At 48.0% G+C, this 24749-nt stretch overlaps 1 protein-coding gene across 13 annotated transcripts in view; it reads right to left on the bottom strand.

Moving 5' to 3' along the window:
• CDH23 (cadherin related 23) overlaps positions 1-24749 on the bottom strand; it is a 208161-nt gene that overhangs the window by 70974 nt on the left and 112438 nt on the right. For 11 of the 13 annotated variants that reach the window (XR_009728524.1, XR_009728526.1, XR_009728525.1 and 8 more), the window contains exons 10-13: positions 21564-21676; positions 19353-19541; positions 10596-10745; positions 9770-9928 (exon numbers count right to left, since the gene is read on the bottom strand). Coding sequence is in view for 10 of the 13 variants with exons in the window: in XM_061373921.1 (XP_061229905.1) it covers positions 9770-9928; positions 10596-10745; positions 19353-19541; positions 21564-21676 (611 nt within the window). In the remaining 3 variants the exon portion in view is untranslated. Of the gene's footprint in view, positions 1-2128; positions 2424-6071; positions 8605-9769; positions 9929-10595; positions 10746-19352; positions 19542-21563; positions 21677-24749 lie in introns of those variants that run through there. The other 2 variants (XM_061373922.1, XM_061373923.1) reach the window with 2 other exon arrangements.

Genomic DNA, 24749 nt, shown 5'->3' with positions numbered 1-24749 from the left:
TAGATTTAGATTACATATAAGAAAGAAGTTCTTTACTGTGAGGGTGGTGAGGCACTAGAACAGGTTATCCAGAGAAGCTGTGGAAGCGTTCAAGGCCAGGTTGGATGGGGCTCTGAGCAATCTGGTCTAGTGAAAGGTGTCCCTGTCCATGGCCAAGGGCTTAGAACTATATGATTGTTAAAGTCCTTTCTAACCCAGACTAGTCTATGATTCTGTGTTGAATCCTGGCTTGGAGAAAGGGAATGACAAAGCCCAGAAGCAATCCAGAAGCAATGAAGATAATTCACTCTGAAGCTGGACGCAGCTCTGAGTGTGAAGCAAATCCAGCCAGAGAGTGGGCTTCTCAGTTTGTCAGCAAGGGGTAGTAAGCCCAAAGCATATACCTGCCAGGCAGAGGCATTCCCAGAGAGAGCAACAGGGATGCTCCTTGTTAAGCCCAAAGAAAACCATGGTCCAGAAACCATAGGCTGAGCTATAGGAAGACAATATCCTTGCTCCCCAGAAGCTGGAAACTAAACCCGAGTCTCAGTCAGACAGCAAGTGTCTACTCCTTAAGGGTGTTTTAGAGGATGGAGAGCATTAGATTTACCTCTGTGACTGGAGTTACTGAAAGAGGTTTGGTTACAGGATACAGCAGCCAGCCATTGGAAGACCAAGCAGAGCCTATGGCCTGAGGCAGAAGTAGCCTCTGGATGGCGCAAAGGATCTCAGGAGATTGATTTACACATCTCATGGCTCCCAAATGCCCTGTTTAGGTAAATTAGCCTCCCCTTAACACCTCAACAGCAGCTGGTCAGCAGCATGAGGCTGCACAGGATCATCTCTTCATGGGGTGACGTTGCTTCTGTCATTGCTTCAGCTAAGGCACCTGCTGGGTGCTGATTTGCATGGGAGCTCTTTGCTCAAGGAAACAGAGCCCTGGCTGCTTTGGGAGAGATGTGGGTGCTGTGGGTATGGGGGAGGCCAGCTTGGAAAACAGATTAAAATCCAGGAGCAGTGGCTCTGTCTGAGCTTTGCAGGTGGGAAAGCATTACAGAGTTGCCCTTGCTCAGAGCTGCTAAAGGTGGGAGAGGACAGACTGAGGTGAAGATGGTTATTGCCTTAAAGGGACTGCTGGGAATGATGTGTGAAGCCAAGGTGTTCAAATGTCAGCAAGCAGCACCTTGGGAAAAAATTCTCCTTTCGCTTCCCAGACACCTCCCACATCACCATCAAGAGAAAACTACCCAACCTTTTCTCCTACTGGGAACACTGGGAAGGGTCAGGGGGAATCCTGTCTGTATTTGCTCCGCATTTTTCTTTCCCATCTCACAGGCTGAAATGGGGCTTTTTTTTTTTCGGGGGGGGGGCCCCCCCCACGGGGTGTGATGTAGTGTGTGATTTTGTTTTGGTTTTGCCACCTTTGCGCTTTAACTGTGCATTTATCCTGACAGCTCCATCAGGACAGGGAGAGGCTGCGAAAGCTGCAATAAGTGTCTTTCTCCTCAACACTCAGGCTGTCATGATTCCTATTCCATCCCATTTCAGTCTTACGGATTGATATTTAGATTAAAGAGATAAACACGGCCAAAGAGCACTGGGCCCTGACAAACAGACGAGGACTTCAGATCTGTCAATCATGCTGCTACCTGGTAACTCCCTCCTCCCCTTTCCTTTATTTACAGAGCTGGATTGATAAGAATATTTAACAGGAACAAGGAGAGCAAGCATATTTTTAGGTAGGTTTTTTGGGTTTTGTTTTTGGTGGGTTTTTTTTTTGTTGTTGTTTTCAGAAAACAAGAAGCATGCAGGAAGAAGACAAGCCATTCATGTTTAACTTTCCAGCAATTTGAAATCACCTGCTTTTGTTATTTAACTATTTACTGTTTCATGTATTTGCAGTTTTTCTCTCCTCTTGCAGATAAAGGATTCAATTTTCTTTTAATCGGTGGGGAAATTGGAAGAGATTTTGTTCTGTTTAAGCACAGCTGGAGTTGGAACACTCAGGGGGATTGAGAACAACAAGATCAATTAAGATGCTAACTGCAGGAAGATCAGATGTATGGGCCAGGGTGGGGGAGAAGGGCTGAAAGAAGAGACAAAGTCCATGTTTGGAGGACATCAAATATGTCCAACTGACTGTCCCCCTCCTCCATCCTCTATGAGCTGCTGCTGAGCCATTCTTTTGTATTCCTGCCAGTGTCCTTTGAACTCCCTCCTGCTTTCATAAAAGTCCTCTCCCCATGCCTGAGCCTATCCCCTGCATCACCCCGCTCACCCTGGATGTTTGGATGGCAGTGCCTCATTACCACCTCCCTGGTATTCACCCTCTTCAGCATGGGCTTTCCAATACATTTTCCATTTACTTCAGGCAGAAAGGAAGGATGGAAGCTGACCTGCAAGAGCCCTTCTTCTAATGGCTGACCACACTGTACTCCCCAAACCTATGTGGGAAGGCAAAGAAGGTGCAAGCTATTTCTAACATGGGTGCAGTAGGCACAACACAAACTCAACCCCCTAAGTAAAGTTTAGAGCATTAGTCAACTAGAAAAGGTTGAGAAGTTCTGTGCTTTCCTCATGGCACATCCAGGAATGCTGTCCTACTGACCACCAATGCCCCACGAGATGATAGGCTGCACCACAATCTGGTCCTGATGCTGGGAGAGCACCCCAGGTGCCATGGATGGGACAGGGGATGTTTTATCTCCCAGATGATTCCCTGCAGAAGCTCAAAGTATGGTCATCCCTGGAAGCCTTTTCATCCATCTATTGATTTGCAAGGCTATTTCCCCACCTCACTCCCTGTTCTGACTGGCTACGTTCCTTACTTCATGCAACCTTTCCAAAATCGGAAGCAATACAGGCTGGCCTACGCAGTCACCATCACCATGTGGGACAGGAATACAGCTTGGGGTGAGTCCCTTGGCACAACACATTGCCCATCAGCAGCTCAAAGCTACAGCTTCTTCTTTCAGCCTCTACAACTATTGCCTTTTATCTCAGACTGTTTCTGCCGTCTGTATTCACTTTTTCTCCAAGAAAAAGAAGGGGAAAGAAAACCTTTGGAGATCATCTAGAAACAAAAGACATTGCCAGCTACCAGATATTAGGGGACAGTGACAGCCCCTGACCAAAGGGATGGAAAGGCGCAGGGTCGGGTGAGACCTGAAGGCTCCATAGGCAACCAGAGGAAACCCCCCAGGTTTGCAAAACCCCGTATCACCTGTGTCAGCCACATGCACTTGGATTTGAACAAACCCAGAGGGGTGCAACCCCAAAGCTACCCCAGTACCACTGCAAGGCTCCAGGCCAGGATGTGGGAGCCCATGGACCGTAGCATCCCTGTGCTGCCCACCAAACTTGCACCAGTACAAGCTGATGGCTGATTGAGAAAGCGATTTGCATTTTAAATAGGTGCTTATTGATGTCTGCAACTCTCTTTCCCGGAGTGGGAAAACTACATTATTACTTTCTTGTTGACTGGCATTTACAGCTGGCTGGAAAGAAGGGGAAAGAAAATCAGGCTGGGATCGATTTTCCCACCCCCAATGTGAGGCCAAAGACAGATCGAAGAAGCAGAAGAAAACTGACAGCTGGGTGGTAAAGGAAAGAAACTTTGCCAACCAAATTAAAGGTTGCCTTAATGAGGAGAGTAATGGAAGGTTAATTAGTGCATTTACTTCATTAGGCTCTTACTAACAAGGCTTCTCCTGAGGAAGTGCAGTGCCAGGGAGGGGGAAGATGAAAATCCATGTGAAAGGATGTGTTGGGGACCATGATCAGGTTGAGGACAACCCATGGGGGGTAGCAGAAAGGGACTATCCAGGAATGTGAACCAGAATGTATATACACACATACATATATAATAATAGACACAAGACATATATATAAAAATACATAGGCTAAGGCATTTGCAAAAAACAACAGAGGGACCTTCCTTTCTTCCCTCTATAAAATTATCTGAAAATTATGATCTGAAACTCAAGAAAAAAAGGGAAGGTGGTGCTTTTAAAGCACAGACTCTCTTACAGATTCAGGTTATCAAGTCCCAAGGAAACATGGTGCCTATTTTACCTGCCTTGCTGCATACCACAAACTACAGAAAATCATTCCCATGCTGAAATTGATGTCTGATGGTTGATTTGGGCACCGTAGTGTATAGTTTGAGGTCTGTGGACTGCTGGAGATGCTCAGACTATTCCTGAGGGTCTGCAAAAGATAACTGTGGAAAGCACACCAGCAGGCTTGCCTGAAAACATCATGTATAGGGCAAACATTGCAAAGCTCTGAAAAGTTCCAGCATCACCTTCAGACTTCTTGAGGGTGACTGTCATGGGGAAAAACTCAGCATGATCCCAGACCAGAGGTATTTCTGGGTAGGGAGGACAGCAAGGCAAAGCAAAGAGCATAACCTTGCAAGAATGTGGTTGGATAAGGTCACAGGGAGAAGGCAGTCACTAATTCAACAAGGATTTGGGACAAATTGCTACATGTCCATCCCAGGGAGGTGTTGATGTTATTTTCATAAGCATGGCTCGTCTGCTCTATGTCAGAGAGGTGCCTGAATGGGTGACTGAATTGTCTGACCTGGGCTGAGTAAGGAAGAGTGGCAGAAAGCACTGGGAATCACAGGGATTAATACTTCTGCTGGGAGATGCTTGTGTGGGGGTTGAAGGTGGGCAGTCAGGTAATGTACTTCCTGCAGACTCCTTCCTCCTCCTCTCTCCTTTTCATCCCAACCATTTGCCAGGGAGCCTGGGCAGGGAGGGGGCACCAGCAGCCTCCCCAGCTGGCTCCTGCTTGCCAGCCCGTTGACAGAGCCTGCAGCTAAAGATCCTAGCCTGCACAGCCAAGCCAGACCACAGCAAATAAAGCAAAGAGGAGGGATCACAGAGCTAGGATTACTTTCCACACTTCCCTGGAGAACCATTTTTCTCCAGACCCTTCAAGGCAAATCAAATGCATTGTTGTGTTAAAAACAAGTTACTCTTGGTTTGTTTAGGCTTTAATGATTTTGGTTATCAGAGGTTTTCAGGAGGACTTTGCTATGCAGCTCTGTAGTGTATTGAGGAGCTTAAGGAGACCTCCCGCCCCTTAATTCATACCTCCTGCTGGGTTGTTCTAGGCTCCTTCCCCGTTCCTCAAGATCTAGCAAATACATCAGCAAAGGAGAACAATGCACAGACCTGCACCACTCTGCAGGTCCCTGGCTTTTTGGGAAGTCGGCACCACACTGACTCATGGCAGCTGCTGTCAAAGCAGCAGTGTCCAAAGACAGGTCTGGAGGGATGCTGTGCTCTCCACTCCATTCATTACAGCGCTCAGACCCTGCAGCCTTGCAAGGTGGCAGGACCCGGACACACCACAGGTTTAGTGCGACAAGCGCGAACACACGCTTGCACCTTCCCTGCTCTTCCCAGCCAGGCATCTTCCACCACATGCGAGGGGCATGACTGTGCCAGAAAGGACAAGAGGGGATGCTGGAATGAACCCTCCATCTTTTCCTCCTGCTGAGGGGAGCTTGCTGGAATCTGGGCTGGGTCCTGGTGACTCCAGAAGCAAGGCCACGTTTTCATAGCTTCTTCCACCCAAAAAGTTTCCCCACTAAAAGCTTTATCTAGTGCCAATGCCTCTCCCCCTCCCCATGTCACAAAGGGGCTTCTCGTGGGGGCCCCACCACAGCTAATGGGATGTGAGGCTCTGGGACCACTGTCGAATGCTCCACACTTGGGGAAGGAAGGAGCAGAGACCTGAGCAGCTAGGTCTGATGCCTGATCAGCTGCAGTCCTCTTCACAGCCATCAGGCATGGGACCCTGAGACTTTTCTTTCTGCTCCTGTCTCAGCTGACATGCTACATGATGGCTTGTGGAGCATCAATACTACTGCCTGCTCCTGGCAATGATGCAGCTTGGAACATGGAGAGTAGCAGCAGCACGGGGAGAAATACCTGAGGGCTTCTGCTGTATCTGGACTCAAACAGAACTAATGGACTGGCCCCACTAGGTCTTCACTAGTCCTGGACCTCAGCCCTTGCCTAGCACTTTGTCCCAAAGCAGAGGGCATTCCTTCTGGATCTCCCCCTCTCATCATTCCCTGCTCCCACAGAATTGCTATTCCTCTGTAGTGGGCATTCGCTCTGGCAATGTCAATATTCATGCCAGACCTTGTTTCCTCAAAACTTGTACTGGTGCTGTTAGATAGAGGCAGGGATGTTGGACCATGCCCTTTTATCTGTTCCTCCCTCATCTGCCCATTGTTTTGTACCTCTGCAGCAGATTTATCCTCCATCTGGTCTGAGATCTGGGGATGCGACTAACTAGCAACTCATCCTCTCCTCCAGCTACTGGGCTTATCAGCTGGGAGAGACAGGGCTGGAGATACCCTCCTTTATCCTGCTCCTCTCACCCCAGGACAAAACCAGTTGCTGGGACCCATTTTGGCAGATGTTTGCTGAGACCATCACAGACACTGATCATGGCTACAGCTGAACATGGCCATTCATCCACCCTAGCACCATCATCCCCCAGGGCTTCCTATTATAGCTTAAAGCCCTCTGTACCATGCGGAGTTGGCACCCTTCCTCAACACACCTCTCCGGAGCTCAGCTTTCCAGTGCACAGCACCCATGAAAAGCTACCAGCTGCCCAGGCAGCACTTGTCTGGGGGTATCAGAGCCCCAGTTCATTTAGGGTGCAGTATATTGCTCTTGCTGCCTCTCATTCCTGGAAGGCATGAAGTTATACTGGCTGACTGCTTGCTCGAGAAGTGTGAAATTCTTTCTCTGACCTTTTCTGTTGTGTTATTAAAAGGTTTCATGGCCAGTTGTTTCAGAAAAAAAAAATAAAACATTTCAATATTTGTTGGTAGCTGGGGCAGAACTTGCCCATCTCTTCAGGATGAGCTCTGGCCACCTCCCCGCTTCACCCCAGCCTTGCTGAAGGAACGTGCCACTCTGTGGCCTCTCCAGCCAGGCTTTCTAATGCACAGCAGGGCCTGGGGTGGGGGAAAAGAGAAGTTCACATGGGGAGAGGCTACCAACAACTGCGGATCCCTGGGCAGCCTGCGCACCCCTCCGCTCAGCTGTTGGGGTGCATTGTACACCTAACTCCAGACTGCAAGGATATATGTTACAGGGCAGCCTGGAAGCTCTGAGTAAGGACCTCTTCATGCCAGTCTCTGCAAAAGCAAACAGAAGAGATCTCTGGCCTAAGGGGCTTATCAGGTGGATAAAGAGCACGGAGGCAGGAAGGCTGCCTTTGGGTGTACTGCAGGCTCCCTGCACAGGACAAAAGCTGTTCCTGTGAAGCCTGGACTCTCCAGATGTTCTCATGCAAGCAAATGACTACCGAATGTATATGATAAATGCCTTTCATGGATGGAATTAAACAGATGGATGAATGGACGGATGAATGGACAGACAGGAAGCGAAGGGAATGCAAAATAAAGAACAAAGAGCAGACAAAATCTTAGAGGGCAGAAAAGGCTGTGCCGTGCAAGGGAAGTAACTGAGATCTGCCTAGGAAGCCACACGAGTGGGTAAGAGGGCAGCTCTGGGCAAAAGGAAAGAGACAGAGAGCAGAAAGCAGGCAGTGGCACTGGATGCCTGCACTCTGGGTTGTTTTACAGTTGATTTATACGTGTAACAGGCAATGTTTCTCTGCTGTCACTGACATTAGGAGCTGAAATGCTGCAGAAGTGAGTGGCCATTTGTCACTGCAAATGAAGTCTGCTTGCTCTGGTTTTCGCCTTTTCATTTCCAGCTGGCCAATCAGAGGGCAGTGTGGAAGGGGTGGCAGTGAGGAGCACACTTACTCAGCAGGGTGGGATGGCTGCTCTTCCCAGGTCATGAAGGAAACCCCTTCCCCTCTCCAACACCCCTGCAGCCACGCACAGCAAAGGGTCTAGCAAGGGAGTGCTTGCTGGAAGGTGGGTAACCAGCCCAGGGTCTCCTGGCCTGCTGGGAGTAACTTCTCCAGCAATCTCTGCTTGCCTCGGCGCAGTGGTTTTAGCTGCTTGCCTCCATGCTGGGAATGAGCTGCAGGCTCGGCTCTGCTCTGCCCTGCCAGCTGTGCTTGGCCATTTCCAGCAGTGGCTGGCAGGAAGCCTCCTGCCATTCTTTGGCTACCGCTTGCCTAGCCCACACACTCCCCTGTTGATCCTGATCTCATAAGCCTCCTGATTTGTCCTTAGAACCCTGGAAATCCATTGCCCCTCAAAACACATGGCACAAAACCTGCACTTATCTGTACAAAAGGGCATTTTGCAGCACTGAGATCCCTAACCACTATTGGTGAATACCAATAAAGAGCTCCCAGGCAAGAGGAAAAGAAGGTAAAAAGAAAAGGAGGAATTTATTAGCAAGGAAGGCAGACTTTTTGTGTGTGGCACATGGGACAGTTGGAGAGGCACCATGCAGAAGGGCAGTGGCATGGAAGCAAGCAGAGGGCTGCATCTCGAAGTCAAGCAGCAGCAGCAGGAGGAGCTGGTACTTTAATGAGGGTTGTTAAAAGTTTGGGATCAGCTGGGAGGGCAATCTGGATTTCAGTGCTAATTGCCTCCATTCTGATTTATCATAGAAGATTCAACTCCTGGCATTTTGCGTTCACTCTGAAATGCTGGCATAGCTGGAAGTTCGGGAAAGAGAAAACACAGTAACAATCTCATTGTTTAGTGTCTGACGGCCTGACTAGCTAAACATCTGCTTGAAATATTAATAACTGTCAGATGGGAACAGCTCAGGGGCTCTATAGTTTCACACCATCTGTTTGTAAAGTAAACACACTTATACACAGGCGCACACACCCAACCCTTTTGTCAGGGCTTTTATTCTCTGGATTGGCATGTCTGTGTCAATGGGACACCAGGGGCTGTGTCCTGGGATAGCGAGGGGCATGGGGGAGACGGGAGGGCAGCCAGAGAAAAAGCCAAACAGATTCATGTATGACAAACCATAGCAGTAGTAATGCGCCCAAGGCCCAGCAGGGGTTTTGATGCAACCCCTACTTCATATTTTCTGTCCCAAAGGAGTTTTGCTTCTTATTGCTGTTCTTCAGCATAGGGATTTGTTCTGCTTGTTGCTATGCCCCACATTGGCACTGACCTCAACTGACATTGCCCTCATGCCCTGGGAAACATATCTTCTTCCAGGGATTTTGAGTGCTTCCACCAACCCACGCAGGAGGGACTAGCCCTATGGAAACACTCCTTGATCATTACCACCTCTGTCTACTGCACCACCATTCTGCTTTCAGCCATTCAATACCATGCTCTGCTCAATACATTCATTCTCCTCTTTTTCCATCCTTCAACCTTTTTTTGGCTCAATTGACCTCAATTTTGTTGAGGAAGATGATGCTTCTAAACAGGGCGGTGAGAAAACCCACACTGAAACATAAATATTGGGCATTTACTCTCACTGATAAAGTGACCGAGTTCAGTAGGCACTACAGCATCTTTTCCCATACAAGATGAGGCAGGGAGAGTCAGTGCATATGTGATGGGACACAAACTACGTACACAACTGAAATACTCATTGGATCCCATGTATTGAGGAGGAGGGAGAAGCAACACCATGTCTAGTAGGATCGGTATCTGCAGGACAAGCTGCTGTCTGCAGATAAGATGTTTAAGTGTAGGAATCTCCTCATGTTTCTGCTATACCTCACCCTACTGCCAGCATATCCCACCACTCCCTTACCAGGCTCCCCAGCCAATCTCTTGGACATGGGCACAGTGGAGCCACATTCATGCCAAGGTCTTTGCAGAGAGAGCCAGGATGCTCGTACTCACGTGGACCTGGAGGACGGTGGTGCCCACGGTGGCGTTCTCAAACAGGCTGACATTGTACAGGGCCTTGCTGAAAATGGGGCGATTGTCGTTCTCGTTGATGAGGTTAATCTTCACACGTGCGAAGCCAACATGGTCTGGAACGCTCTCATTTGCGAAGAGCTGGGCAGAGACAGGAGGCAAAGGGAGGGTTGGAGACATGATTTGCAATGCTTGGGAGAGCTATCTCTTCTTCTTCAGTGAGAAAACAATGCTCAACTGAGCTCCCTCACTAGATTATCCACCTCAGTGCTAACCACCAGAGCATAGACGCTTGAAACTCTGCTCAGCTCTGGGTGAGCCAGACACCCTGCCCCAGTCTCTGCCTGGGGAACCAGGACCTGCCACCCCACCACAGCCTGAAGAAAGGGTGAAAGGGTAGGAAGGCTTTTGCTCTTCTTCTTCCACCAGTGTTATGAGAGCCTCTCCGTCAGGATGTGTATACACATTGCTGGTGTGGTGTATACCGGCTTGGCCTTCCTTGTGAATTTATAGCTCAGGTAGAGAGCAAGGCAAAGCTGGAGCAGGAGGCTGGAGAGAGCTTTGGTGCCTCATAGATGTACCTTAAGTTTTATGCTCTATATAGCTTTTATGCTTTGTGACATAGCAAGGGGGAGCACCCTCTGCTTAAGCTCTGGCAGCTGTTTTCTTTACTATTATTTCCATTTTTGGCCATTTTGTGATGCTCCAAAGTTCTGTAGTGTGGATTACAGAGAGGAAGAGAGAAGCCTGGTTAACAGTCACTCTTAGAAACATGGACATCCCATAGAGCACAGGGGTGCAGCCTTACCGAAAATTCATAGCGAGGAATGGTCTCAAAGTCAAGTGGCACAGCCACACGGACGCGGATGTCTGCCTTCCCCTGGATGGAGGTTGGTGAGATGATGAAGTGGTTGGAGTTGTTGCCCACCAAGTAAACCTCAAAAACACTGTTGGGTCCCTGGGAAGGGAGACAGGAAGGTTAACAGTGACAAAGGAGAGAAGAACTGGCCCATCTTCAGGGTAAGGCTGCAGGCACCTGGGGCTTGCCCAGAGGAGAGCACAGGACAAAAGCACCAACCTGATGGCAAAGCCTGTGTATCAGCTGTGTATCTACCAATGCCCTCAGCTTGGCCACAACCGTTCGCCTTCAAACGTGTAAAAATACAATTACCAGAGATGCAGGGGAGCGATTCTCTGTTTGGGTTTGGTTAACTGAGCCACAGGGTTTGACACTGACCTTAAGCACTCTTTGCTGCATTTTATTATGCTTACTGGGTGTATAATGCATGCGATTTCTATAAATCTTCTTTTCATGTGCACCGGTTTTATACAAAATCCATGTGCACATGAAAGGAATGCATCCCTGGGATGAACCTGCAGAGCACACAGCTGGAAGGAAAATCTCTTCTACTGTCGCAAGATCCACAGATCGCACAGGCTATCACACAGTGGGATTTCATTGCCTTGCACTTGGGGCCACAGTGTGAGCACCTTTCTCCCAGTCAAAGGGCTATTTCCAGTAAGATAGCTCAAGCTGGGAATGGGAAATCTCCTGCTTTCCCAACACCTGGCCAGCAGAACAGTGGGACCACCAACATACCAAAACCAGCGCTTTAGGACCCTCGTTCTGGGCCTGGCACCACTTCCCAAAGCACTGCCCAGCAGAGCACATGAAAAGCAGGTTCAAAAGCTGCCAGAGCTGAATTTCCAATTTTCCCTGAGGGAATGACCTCCCTCCTATCAGAAAAAGGGACCAATTAAATGCACGAAGGGGCACTAATAGCAAAAGCTGGCCAAGTGTGACTACCAAGAGCCAGTGACATGAGCAGAATCCCTCCTTGCTCTCCTCCCTACACCTCCTAGCAGCCTGCAAAGCAGGGTGCAAGCTGAGCATCTCTAGCAGAGCCACACAGCAGGAGCAAGCTCCAAGGGCACCCACTGCCCAGGAGCCCAGCAATGCTCAACTGGTGCACAACAGGGGCGTGAACATCCCTCCAGGAGAATAAAACTGACCCGTCTTAGGGCAGACTTCACTCCTTCAAAAAGATGTTTTGCTGGCAAATGGAAGTACCAGTCCTGGCATGAGTGAGGCATGGCACTGGTACAGAGCCTGGGAGGGAGGGAGGAAGGGAGGTAGGGAGCAAGGATACGGAAAATGGCAAGAGGAAGGCATCACTCCCCCAGCCATTATTTGGTACCCTATCCTTAAAATGCCAATTTATAACAAAGAACCATTTTCCACCAGTGACAAAAAGCCAATCCATTGAGGAATTCCTGCTCAGACCCTTTGCTGAGAGCTTGGTGTCTCTCCCAGGGGCCGGTGCCCATCCTGCAGTACACAAAAGCACCTTTCGTGGTGGCAAAATGTGAGTGATTTTCTTGGAAGACGGAGAGGAAGCAACTTTGTTGGAGGCATGAGATAGAAGTTGAAACATCAAAAGAAATCTAAGTATTTGCTGGAAGAGAGCTGGGTGGATTAATTCCCCTCCAGCTGGGGAAAGAGATCAGCCTCTAGATACCCACCATTCCTAATTAGCAGCCCCTCGAGTACCTCAGTCTCCCCTTGTGAGAGGTCTGGAGAAGGGGAATACATCTGCCTCTTGGGAGAGCTGCTGCAGGTTGCCGTTTATATATTTATTCAGCTATTTATTTTTTTGTTTCTGCCCCCATGCTGCTTTCCTTACTCCTGGTTCCTGGAGACTGTGAGCACCCTGCGGATGGCTGAAAGCAAATCTGAATATTCAAGTTGTTATCAGCTGCCCAGCAGAAGGGGCTGGCTCAGCCCAGCTCACAGCTAGCACCCCCTGCTCCAGAGGAAGCCATGGGGAGCTGCTTGCATTTTCCTCACCCCTTGCTACCTGCTCCTGCCACCCAGAGCAAACAACGGATCTGAAATGTATTTGTGAAGAAGAAAAACAAGTGCTGTCTCCCCAGGCTCACAAAGGTCTTTGTATGCAGTTGTGGGCTTACAGCAGAGCATCATCTCATTGTGGTGGATTAGCACGGGATGCATGGGTGTGGTATCGACGCACAGTCTTCTTTATCGGCTTGTTTCCTTCCTCCAATCCCTTACCCACCAGCTCCTGTACTGCTTGAGTTTTTTCCCCATCACTGAAAACAAATCATCTCCTTTTCCTTCCTTCAGAGGCATAAATTAATGAGCAGCCTGCCAAAGCTTAGCAACCCTACAATAATAAACCCGTCTGCATGTACCCTCTATCCGAAACAAATTGAGCCATAAAGAAACAGGCTTCAGAGGGAACTTCGCTATTACACAAAGCTGGGACACAGCCTCTCTTTTCCAGCTCATCTCATCTCGTGCCAGTCCACAGGGCCAGCACTCACTGTGGCTTGAGGCTGCTGGCCGCTGCCTCCTTCCCAGCAATCACACCTCCTCCCAGCCATAGCCAGCATTGCAGCTGATGGAAATTTCATGTCAATGCAGCTAAAAGACAGTTGTAGCTGCAGTTGGGCATAATTATTACTTTGTTCTTTGTGTATGTATTCTTTGGAGCATGTAACAGGAGCTGCACTGTGTCCTGCTGCTGGGACATGAAGTTACAAGGTGCCACACAATGCCAGGATCAACCTCGTGCAAATAGCCAACTCCCAAAAAAGTGACCACTGACTGATCTACCCCAAATGCTTTGTATCTGAACAATTTGGGATGGGCCTGTTTGCCAGCCCCACATGCCCAGTATCCCTCTTAAATTCCAGGGGACTGGAGCAGAGGGGATACCATCCTTTGGCACAGCCAGCGTAGCACAGGCTGTCAAGGCAAGGGCAGAAGCTCAAATGTGAGGCTGTGACATGCCAGGAGGTGGGTACATGTGTCTCTTCAGAGGTCCCAGGCACTTACATGGGACCTGCTCATGCACCTCCCATAAATCATGGCCAAAATCTGCTCTCACAACCTTGCAAGGCACTCTCACAGGGCTCATGACAAATCAGGGAGCCCCTTCTCACATCAGGAGGCCAGAAACAGCCACATCAGCTGTTACAGCTTTGACTGAGGGTGGATCATAAGCTTTATCCCAGCTTTTTTACCCAGCATCACCTACTGGCTTCATCCATCAATCCTGCTCCCACCCAGCCTCTTCCTCAGGGGAGTGCGCATGGATATGCTTCAGAAGTTATTCAGCCTTCCACCAGTCAAAGCAAGCATTTAGCATCACTTACCAATAGTTACACAAAAAATAAAAGCAAAAAAGCAAGCCCCTAGACAAGCAAACAATCCTCCCTGAACTGTACCAACCCCTGGAATCACTGCGGTGCACAGGTTGGTGGCCTGCAATAATTTTCAGCACAAAGTGAGCTCGATTTGGGAAAAGCAGCCTGGAATCCTCAGTTCTCTTCATAGTGGCTCTGTAGAGGGCTGCCTTTGGCTCCCTTCACCCTAGCTCAGGTACAGCCTACTTTTCCAAAATGGTGAGCTTGCCTTTCTGAAGCACAAAATCCAGTGTAACTCCAGCTTTCCTTCCAGCCACTTTCTAGGCAAGGGATAGTACCTACAAAAAGCTGAGGAGTGTTTTATACCCCTCATTCTGGCAAGTTTGCAAAGAAGGGAAAAGTGCTGAGAATTCAGGAGTGGTAGAGGAAGAAAGGGGGCAGGGGGGGAAAGAGTTGGGTGGGCTTTTCTATAAAAGCAGTTAGTGCCTCTTCCTATGGCTTGGATACCTTAGCCTGTGGTTCTACCTAGTCAGAGATAAATAATGCTTAATCCTCCCCTTGAAAACACAAGGCATAAAGAGGGTTATTCTCGCCACCCACTTTAAAACATTTAACTCAAGTGCTTTGAATAGCCTCTCTGGAGTTGCCTGCCTCTCTCCCACTGCCCAGCCAGCCAGCCCAGACTCCCAGCACCCATTGCCCACCCAGCAACTGAGCACAACAGCATCAGTAATCATTTGAGGGCTCACTGGCCACAGGCCCTCTGCATCCCTAAGGACTTCATTGAAGCTGTGGATGATACAGGATGCCTGGAGCAAAATGCTCCCCAGCTATTCTGATCCTCCTCCCCCACAGTGGCAGCCGTTTTCTCCTGCCTTTCTGTCCATCCAAAAGTGTCAGTCCTTGCTCACTCCCCCCTCCTGGAGGAGTTTTCTCCTTCCCTACTCTCCCCAGGTTATCTGCTGAATTCCACACACGCCTGCACAGACGGGATCAATCCAAGGCTGCCTCGCCTTCAGCTTATCTCTGCTCCAAATGATTGATTTTCCCTCTTTAAAGGTAATTTGCTGGTGAATTCCATGTATTGCAAAAACCCCTGTGAAATCTAATTCAACACGACTGGCAGCTGGCACTTTTGGGAGAGAATACTTGAGCGCCGTCAATTCCCCTTTACAGTTCCTTGCTGTGTAGATCATATTTATAGTGCACGTGTCTGTCATATGCATATATATGCTACGGATGATTCATATATTGCACCTGCACACACATGGGGACATACGATATCCCTGTGCAGGCCTCTGATGCAGTTTTATGGGACAAATACAGTGTATTCCCACGGCCTGGATTTTCTTTCTTTAAATTCCCCATTTGTCTTACTCCATATGCTTATTTTGGAGAATTGTTTCAAAATTATTTTAAAATGTCAGCCCATCATACTCCTGCTTTATACAGCCTCTGCCCTTTTCTTCCTCTTCAGTCAACCGCGTCAGGGAAAATCAAGTGAAAGCCATGGCAGAAGAGCTGGCTTCTCTGACGTGCCCGGGGGAACTATGCTGCTGTTTCTCTTAATACACCCCTGTGAACCTTGCAGCGATAGGAAGCTCAAATAAGGAATACCCTGAAGGATGCCCTGATCCTTTTCCTGCATGGCCAAACCCTTGTCTTCACCCTAAAATACTGCATCAAGCCACCAGGCTTTAAGATACCACCATATCCAGAAAGGATACCCATGCATCCTACCTAACCCAGCCTTGGAGTAGATGAGCCTGAGCTTACTAGCCCTCTGGTAAGCAAAGCATTTCACTGCTTGGGTCTCTTGCTCTCAATTTGGAAACAAACCTTAATGCAGAAATGGATTCAAGGCTTGAACCTTCCATCTCACACACAGGATTTATTCTTCCCTGCTGATCTATCGCAACATGAATGAGAGGAGAATCCAATCCTAGTTGAGAGTGTATATGCATACTGGTTTTCTCTGGTGTCCAGTTGAGCATAGGCTCAGTCTAAATACTGGGAAACAGCCACAGATTTTCATAAACAGCCTTCAGTCATCTTTGGAAAGGTATTCAAGTGGTTTGCTGTCTATCTGACAAAGAGAGAAACTCAGCTACAGAGGTTAATGATTTTTTTCTTGGTTTATAGAAGGATGGGTCCAAAACCCTGTGCAAACACTGTGTACTAATTTCTCCTGTGTTCAAGTGTTTTTGATAAGCCGTAGAGAATGCAAAAAGAAAAACCAGCACACCTGGTTGAACACCTCTTGGCTGCACCCCAAATCCATGTCTGGGGTCATCTCAGCTCAACCTGGGTGCTGCTCCACATCCCACCCTGCACCCCCAAGACAGCTCCTCTTGGAGCAAAATCATGACTACGTTTGAGGCACAGCAGCTGGGATTTTGCAAGGGATAGACTCAGAGGAATGGGTTTCTTCTTGCAGGCAGCCCAATTCGGTACCTCATCTGAGACAATAATGCCTGCCAAGCTCCAGAAAGGCACTTAAACACAGAGGTAAATTCAAGCACATGCTTTCAAGCGTGGTCTTGTGTGCAATGTAAATACATTTTTAAGTGCTTAGATGAATTGTTTAATCTATCTCATTCAAAAAGCAATCATTTAAGTGTGTGCAAAACACACCAGAAGAAAGAAAGACCAACCCCTACCATTTAAAAAGGTCAAGTGGGTCTCGTTACAAAACTCCTTTTTTAATGGCTGTGGTACCCCATGCAGTGTTTTAAGGGCCAGGCTCACATGACACCTTTTCCCCCAGCTCTGTAAAGACACAACCAGGTTACAATGACAAGTAAGTTCATCAAAACCACCCAACCCTACAGAATCTGTAGGTGGGACAAGGTTCAGGCATGTGCTGCACCATCCAAGTAGGACCTCAACAAGCTGAAGTAACAGTGTCAAAATTTGCTGTAGGGGCCAGAATAAGGCTGAATGGCTTGGCTCAAGAAGGAAACCAACCTGCCAGGGACTCTCATAGGACTTTAAGACATAGATTGGGAGGCAGGAATCAAAACACAGGCAAAATTATCTTCCTGAAGACTCTAGCTTTGACTTCATGTGCCTCCATCCATCTGCTCTCATTTGTTTATTTAGCTGCTCTCCCTGGAGACATATGTAATGCTCTTCTTGTTTTCCTTTGCCCCTTACAAAAATGAATCATGTCATCTCTAGCATGAAGGCCATGCTGACAAAATAGCTCTGTCAGCCATGTCCTCAGTCACATCCCTGCCTGAAGTTGTTGCTGTCCCATCCCTCTACTCCTGCACCAACAGAAAGCCAAGAAAGCCTGGCACCATCTTGGCTACTTCAAATCCAGATGGTTTGCAAAAGCCTCGCAATTTTCATGGGGTACTTGAGCATTCAAAATGTCACTGTAAGGCAACTCTCTTCCCTTTCTGTAAGTTTTTTACTGAAAGTTTTGGGGTTTTGGACTTCCGTAAATACACTGCCTGGGAAGCAGTGCTACAATAAGCCTGGCTACAGATGCAGTCCCATTCCTGTCTCATATTCACGACCTGACTCTCTTTTTCATGACCTGGGTAGGCTGTCCCAATTCCCCCCCCCCGAATGCTACCTGGATGGTTTATCCCATTGCAAGCATCCACAAGAGGAAATAATAAAGATACACCATTGGAAAATAAACAAAAAACCAAGGAACAATTGCTTGTAACTTTCCTCCCTCCAGATATTTCAAGACATCAGCTCTCCTGTGCTTCTTATCAGTGAAAATAATGCTATGGTTAAATGAATCCATGCTAATATGACAGTCTCCAAAGACCTGTACAGTAAAACCCCTTCAGACTCCCTTAGCACAAGAGGTCGTCCCTCAGCAGTTTTAAAAATCTCAGCCAATTCTTGTGGGGAAATCTCAGGAACTTAAAAGAAATACATCACAAGAATGAGTCTATTTTTTGCTGGTGTGATCGGGAAGGCAAGGCTATTTTTTATTCTCCCATTTTAAAATTAGCAAGGCTGAAAAGTGAATTCTTGAATGGGAGTCACTCCAGTAAAATGAGCTTTTAACCAGAAATAATGACAGATCCTTCATCCTTCTGGCACAAACAGAAGTGTTACAATGCCCTTCAAGAACGGATCTGCTGACATCTCTCAGAAAGCACGACAGCAGCTCTATTCAGAAACTATCCTAAGCATCTGTCATATCCATATCTTCTTTATTAGCAATTGACATATTCAAGAAAAAACAGTCTCTTTATCTGCTTAATACCTCATCTGCACCTCTTCAGGCTGAACTCATAACTCTTGGATGGTGACATCATGTCACAAGTAGATTATTAGTTCTGTGTCATAATCACTTCCCGTGAAAAAAAAACGGGGTTTCTGGATGGCTTTACGAGATGTGGAGAACTCCACCCAGGCCTGGGGAAAAGCAAATCCATCATCTCAACCAGCAAAGGTGCCTTAGAAAATGCACAGTTTAACTGACCCACCAGGGTTTGTTGGGGGTGAGGAGACAGATTCTGTTTCATATTCACTGGTACTATCACATCATTTCCCTGAATCATCAGGAAAACATCCTGATGATGCCATTTGTTCTGACAGACCCTCTCCCCTCATCTCTCACTTGGGATGGCACAGAGCTTTTCCAAGGGATTTTGGAAAACTCACCATGTGGTGTCAGCACTGGTTTGAAGCAGACACCGCACAGTGTGGAAGGGTTGGAGGGTACTGGCACACAGAAGCAGCCAGGCGTGAATTGCACAAGTCAAATAATCAGAGTAATTGAAGGCTGCAAGCCCAAGGCTGGAAAACATGCTGCAATCCCTACATGGATGGCATGGACCGGCGTGTAACAAATAGAAGCTCCATTAACACGAGGGAGGAACAAGCCTCCAGCACTCTTGCCTCTTTTGCAGTGATGTACTGCTATCCCAGAGTCCCCCACACTTCCTCCAGCCCCAAGATAGCAGGTATCTCTGAATTTCTTATCCCAGGTCACAGCAGTACCCATCCCTGCCAGAGCAGAGCCTGGAGGTTCCGTCTTTCCCCTCCCGTGGGAGCCCACCAGAAAACCTTATCCCTTTCTAAAACAGACTGGCAAAAGACTGCCCAACAAGAGTCCTCAGAAGCAGGCAAGAATCATCATCCCAAACAATCCCATTTTCTGGCTTTCAGTGACCGTGCAATCCTGACTGCATTGAAGCACATACCATGCCTGCTCTCTGGGAAGGGCATCTACCTGCACTCAGCATACTGAGCAAGCAGACCAATGGCAGCAGTAAGAGCTGAAAAAAATGGTTATCAGGACATAACCATGCACCTCATTACAAGTTCGTCAGTGGCTTATCCTTTACTGCACCCCCAAACCCCACATGAGTGCTACCCTACAAAGAATGGACAGAAGTGCCCACAGCAGGGGACAGCTCACCTCATCTTTATCCTGCACCTGGATGAAGAGCGGAAGGGCAAAGCCCACCTGGGCCAACTCTGGGATGGCCACACTGTACTCCGAGCTGTTGAACTCAGGCGCATTGTCATTGATGTCGATGACTAGGATGTTGAAGGTGGTGGTGACAGTGGCGTTGGAGGGTGTGCGGTCATCGTTCAGCTCTGTTGCCTGCAAGGAGAGAAAACAACAGAGCAGCCTTTATTTTTCAAAGAATAAATGTAATAGGAAGTGTGCACACTGTGATTAGAGACTCTTGCAGCTTTTGCTTCCTCTCCTTTGCCAAGAAAGTATGCTTAGCTGGTTGAGCCATTGCCCCTTAACCTTAAGCAGCTTTTCACAGTGCTGACCCATTAACACGTAGATATTGACCCAGTTCTTCCATCAGCCATGTTTCAGACCCATAGTACTGTTGCAAACCTTCCGAGGGGCTTAACATTTCCCTTAAGATGGCTGTGGCCAAGTTCTCACTTGCCCCCACCATGCAACAGGTTGTTGGGACTCAGAGTCACGCTAGGGGATGAGTAGGCAATTCTCCTGCCCCAAGCATTTGAACAAAAAAAGAAGTTGCCTTTTGAGATGTTTGGGGCAGTCCTCAAAGGAAGGGAAGCCACGATGGAGAAAAGAGTACTCCTATTTTCTTCTCTGCCGTCTCCTGGGGTGAAACCAGGAGCAGGGAACTAACCCACCATAGTACTACTGAAGGGAGAGAAAACTAGGGCAACAGAAGAAAACAAGATTTAGACCTTAAAATAGGTTTGGCAACACGTGTCTAAATACAGAGCTGAGTCATGACTCCAAATCACACCTCTGTCTTAAGAAAGACTTTAATTTCGCTTTCCCAAAAGGAAAGAGTGCAGATTTTGTTGCCAGAGAAGCAAGACTTGTGAATCAGCCTTTTCAAGCAGAGTCCCTCCTCTTGTCCTTTGGATAATCTTGCTTTGCTGTGGGCACAGAAAAGCAGCGCTAACACGACCCACATGGCTCATTGCTATTCACTGCTTCTGCACACAACAGCAGAACAGGCTGATCCGAACAAGGAGCAATCCAGCTGTATTTTCCCTGCGTGCTCCAGGACAAGAGCAGCAGAGAACATTTTGGGTCCTGGGGGTGCAGGACGCAGAGTTGGCGTTTGCAGGAAGATGCAGAGTTTGTGGAGAGAGGAAATAAAAATCCATCGGATCAACAGAATATAGCTGGAACGCCATTATCATGCAGGCAGGAAAACGGGCAATTTTTCAGATTCACGAATCTTTCTAAAATTAAGCTGATATTTTGTCCTTGTTAAAACCAGACAACCCTCCCTCTTTGATCTTTGATTTCTATTGAATTGATACTATAAAAGCCCAAACCAAGACACAGCAGGGATGGGTGCATAAAGACATGCATAAAGCCCCACATTATAACCTGTGTCTGGGACTTAGAGGGGTAACTTCTTGTCCCATTGCACCCCTGACAAAGCATTGTACTTGCCAAAATGAGAATGTGACTCGATGGCTCCTGCCCTCCCAATCAATAACCCTTCCTACAATGCTGATTTTTCCCCACACCAGCCCAGAACAATCTATACTGCTAAATGTGTTACTAACCAGCTGCCCAGATGGTATGGATTTTAAGTGCAGGGCTGTGAGCAGGGAGCTGTTCTCAGGTGGGGCTGGTAGGGCTGGAAGAGCATGCTCCAGAGCCTTTTCTTGAGGCAGCTTTCAGCATCACTACCTTGCCATGCCATTCTGTGCTGGGCAGTTGCAGATGGTGCCCTGTTATACCTCTGTCCACTGACTTGACAAAATATAACTGTTTTTCCATGGGTCTGGGGAAGACAGGTGGGAAACAGGCATAGCAGGCACAATCCAGGTGCATGAATGTAGGTGTCTCATACGATTTGCAATCCCAAGGCAACTGCCTGCTGCCAGCAGATACAATCGCAGGCAAATCTAGTTGAAGACTAGGCTGGGCACCAAACATTACCTTATTCATCTGTATAGAGGCAACCACATTTTGGGCCACCTTACAGGGGGGGCTGTGTTAAACATCTCGCTTGGCTTGGCCAGGGAATAGCTTATCATGGCTCTAGATGCCCACAGGAGCAACATGTCCCAGTTTTGTACCTCCACCTCAAAGGAGTTGTCCCCAGGCAGGATGACCTCCCCATCCTGCTCTGCCAGTCTGCTTCCCAGATGATGGAGGTCTCACCTTCACTGTGAGGATGAACCCAGCAGTATAGAAGGGGTTTTCCCGGTCCAGCAGCCCATTCAGGGTTAAGGCCCCGCTGATGTAGTCCAGTGCAAAGATGCTGTTGGTGTTACCTGAGGAAAGTAACAGGCAGTATGAGCAGAAGCGGCTGGTACAGCTGATGCTAAATGGTGCTGTGGGTAACACAGACAGGGAAGTGAGAGGACACAAGCTTCTTCCCCTGACAGTCTCCATGCACAACTAGACCTGGTTTTTGAGAGGTTCTACAGAGCAGATCTGTTGCCAGGCCAGGAGCTCCAAGCTGGGCACAGGCTGGTCTCTGCAAATCCTGCATATTATCTCAATGTGCTTTAAACTGTCGTGGCTGTAATGGTCCCCTCCTCCTCTCACGTGCCCCAGCTCAGGGCTCAAAACAGTGCTTTCCCTCCAACAGCCAGTAATGTTGTGAATGCTGCAGACAGATGAAGAATTTCAAGAGGGTTTGGTTATTAAAATATGCAAGAGCACAGCCAAAAACACGGCCAAATCCAGGTACTCCCCTCTGAACAACTGCCTGCATTCTCAGGGCACCATGCCCCTGAGGTGGGCATGGCCTCTTTCTTAAAATATAAGAGTCAGGGGACATCAGTCCAGATTAATCAGAGGAAGGTGCAGACAGACTAAGCTCAAAAGTATCAGCATCACATAACAAGAGGTATTTTAACTGTGGGACCTCTTGCCAGAGGATAGTGAAGATGATGGAAGTCCACAAGTATTCAAGGAGAGACTGGGGAGCTGATGAAAGGAAAAAAACCATCTATCAAAGAACAGAAAAGCCACACACAGCTCAGGAATTCTCTTAGCTGGACATATTTGAGCCAGGGAGAATATTAGGGTAAGTATTGTAAGCACTTGCCCTGCTCTTATACTCTTGACAGAGGTGTTGACCCCATGCAGTTGCCTTGTTTCCCTCTGCCTGAGCCAAATTTGACTACTAAGCTGGTCTTCACATGAAAGCAACCACACAAGATGCCATGGAGCTCTGTGCTGCACCCTATCCTCAGCTTGACTCCTACTCTGGAATTAGGCACCCAGAGAGGATTAAGACAACACTCGAGTGTCACAGCCAGCAGATGCTAAAAAGACAAGCATCCCGCACTGGGAATGTTATTGTATCAGTCCCGGGTGCTCTCTCTGTCAGGCAGACAAAAGAAAGCAGTTGGTGTGTGGAGCCTGGGATACCTGATGCTGTGCCAAGCCCGACACAATACCAGAGGAGGCTGTTGGCTGTTGAATTAGTGATGACCAAGGAGGTTATATACAGGCATATGGTCACCCACACCACTCCCTTCATCATCTCAAGGTATGCAGAAACCCTTAATCCAGCCCCAGATGGGAACAAGGAAACCCTGCAGGTATGCTATATTCATCCCAGTCAAAACTAAAAAAATCCCTGTCTTCTCAATATATCTCAGCATGAAGGAAACACACATAACATTTGTCATTTCCCTGGAAGGGAGCTTTGAGACAGATCTGCTGTCGCAGAAAGTTGTTTCCATCAGTCAGCATCCACCTCACTCCCTTACTATCCCCTGTTTAACCACAGCTGCACCTTTTATGCGACGGCCAAAGCCTCCATGTCCAGCTCTCCCTCCCTCCCAGCCCCAGGAGTCATCCTGGCCTTTGTGAGTGGCTGGCTACAAGCATCTCCTCTCTCTCACAGATCCTTAAGTGCCAGAACACCTTTGTCCCCCATTACCGAGCCTTTACATCTTCCTCTCATGCTGAATGCCTCCCATTTCTGTCCTTGGTCTTCTCTCCCAGCTGAAATGGCCCATTGACTGCTAGCCAGCTTAATGAACTGATGCGAAGCTACTTAAAACATCATTGGCAGCTTTGCTTTTTTTTCACCTAACTTTCTCTGCCATATATGAAAATCTCTAGTCTCCTCCCTTGGACAAGTCCCCTCTTTTCATCTTGACTTCGCACCTTTGCTCTGTAACTTACACCTCTTTAGGAGTCCTCTGATACTAGTTTTGGAGGACACTCCACAAGATGCACTGAATTGTGCTGCAAGGCATTTAAATGCTCTAGGTTGCCATGTTGCCATGATAAAGTTTATGCATCAGGGCAATCTCAGCATGCTCCCCTAATACAAAGTGTAATGCTAACAAGAATCTGTAAATGCAGAGACCAATATGTTTTAGTGGAAATAGGTCAACAGGGCAGAAATATGACAAAAAGGACTAAACACAGCACTGAGGAATGGCATGCTGCCTCCTAACACCTCCAGTCACTGCGTCCTAAGAATGGTTATGCATTTCATATTTGACCATAGTCATTTTTTGAAGGATGGATGAATAAATCAGGGACACAAATACCCTCCCAGGCTACACAGCAGAGCCTTTTCTCTAGCTCACCCTCCCCAGCACAACAGAGACAGCAGATATGCATCAGATGCCCTCTGGGGTGCCTTTCTGCTGGCAGAGAATTGCCAGCTTTGCAAATTAGCCTCAAAAGGGAAAAAGGTGTCTCCAAACTTGTCCCTCAGAAGCCTTTCCTCATTTCCTCTACAATGCTTCTTCAACCACCACTTCATTATTCCTCTGACCAGTGATCCCCGCTGAAGTACTTGCACTGCCGAACAATGCACATTCCCTGGAGACTCTTTCTTTGCAAAAATCTCTCTAATCTTCACATGTCTTCAATTTCCTCAGAGCAAGGAAAAAAAGAAAAGGTGGGTGAAAAATCACCAATTTTGTCTTTCTCTCCCCGTGGACTTTTACTCTCCCCTCCTCTCTACAATTTCTCCTCCCTCCCTGGTTCTCCCATTATCTCTCCATCATCTTCCTGACCCAGGGAAAAGCCAAGCTAGGGTTAAGCACAGCTTAATCTGCAGCTGCTGGTGCAGACAGTCACACTGGCTGATGGCTTTCAACCATCTCTCCCAGCACTTGCTCCATCCTGCTCCCAGTTGCACTGGTTGCGAGTTCTCAGCTGGCCACCCATAGCCATCTGTGGGTGCAGGTGGGTACTGTGAGCTGAGCCAGCTTCTCATCACGCTGTCCCAGTGCTCCAGCCAACAGCTTGCATGGCCCATGTCCAGCACTGCCTGCTGGGCATATCAACAGAGCAAGCCTTGTTTTGCTCATCTCTGGTTTTGAAGCGATACCACAATGCACAGATGCATGATGGAGAACACAGAGG

Source organism: Neopsephotus bourkii, unplaced genomic scaffold (genome assembly GCF_033783945.1).
Source record: "Neopsephotus bourkii isolate Nb327-2 ecotype Australia unplaced genomic scaffold, CSIRO-AGI_Nbou_v1 NB_1634, whole genome shotgun sequence".
Taxonomy (NCBI): Eukaryota; Metazoa; Chordata; class Aves; order Psittaciformes; family Psittacidae; genus Neopsephotus; species Neopsephotus bourkii.
Note: the sequence above shows the minus strand (reverse complement) of the source record. Positions and strands in the feature narration are given on the sequence as shown.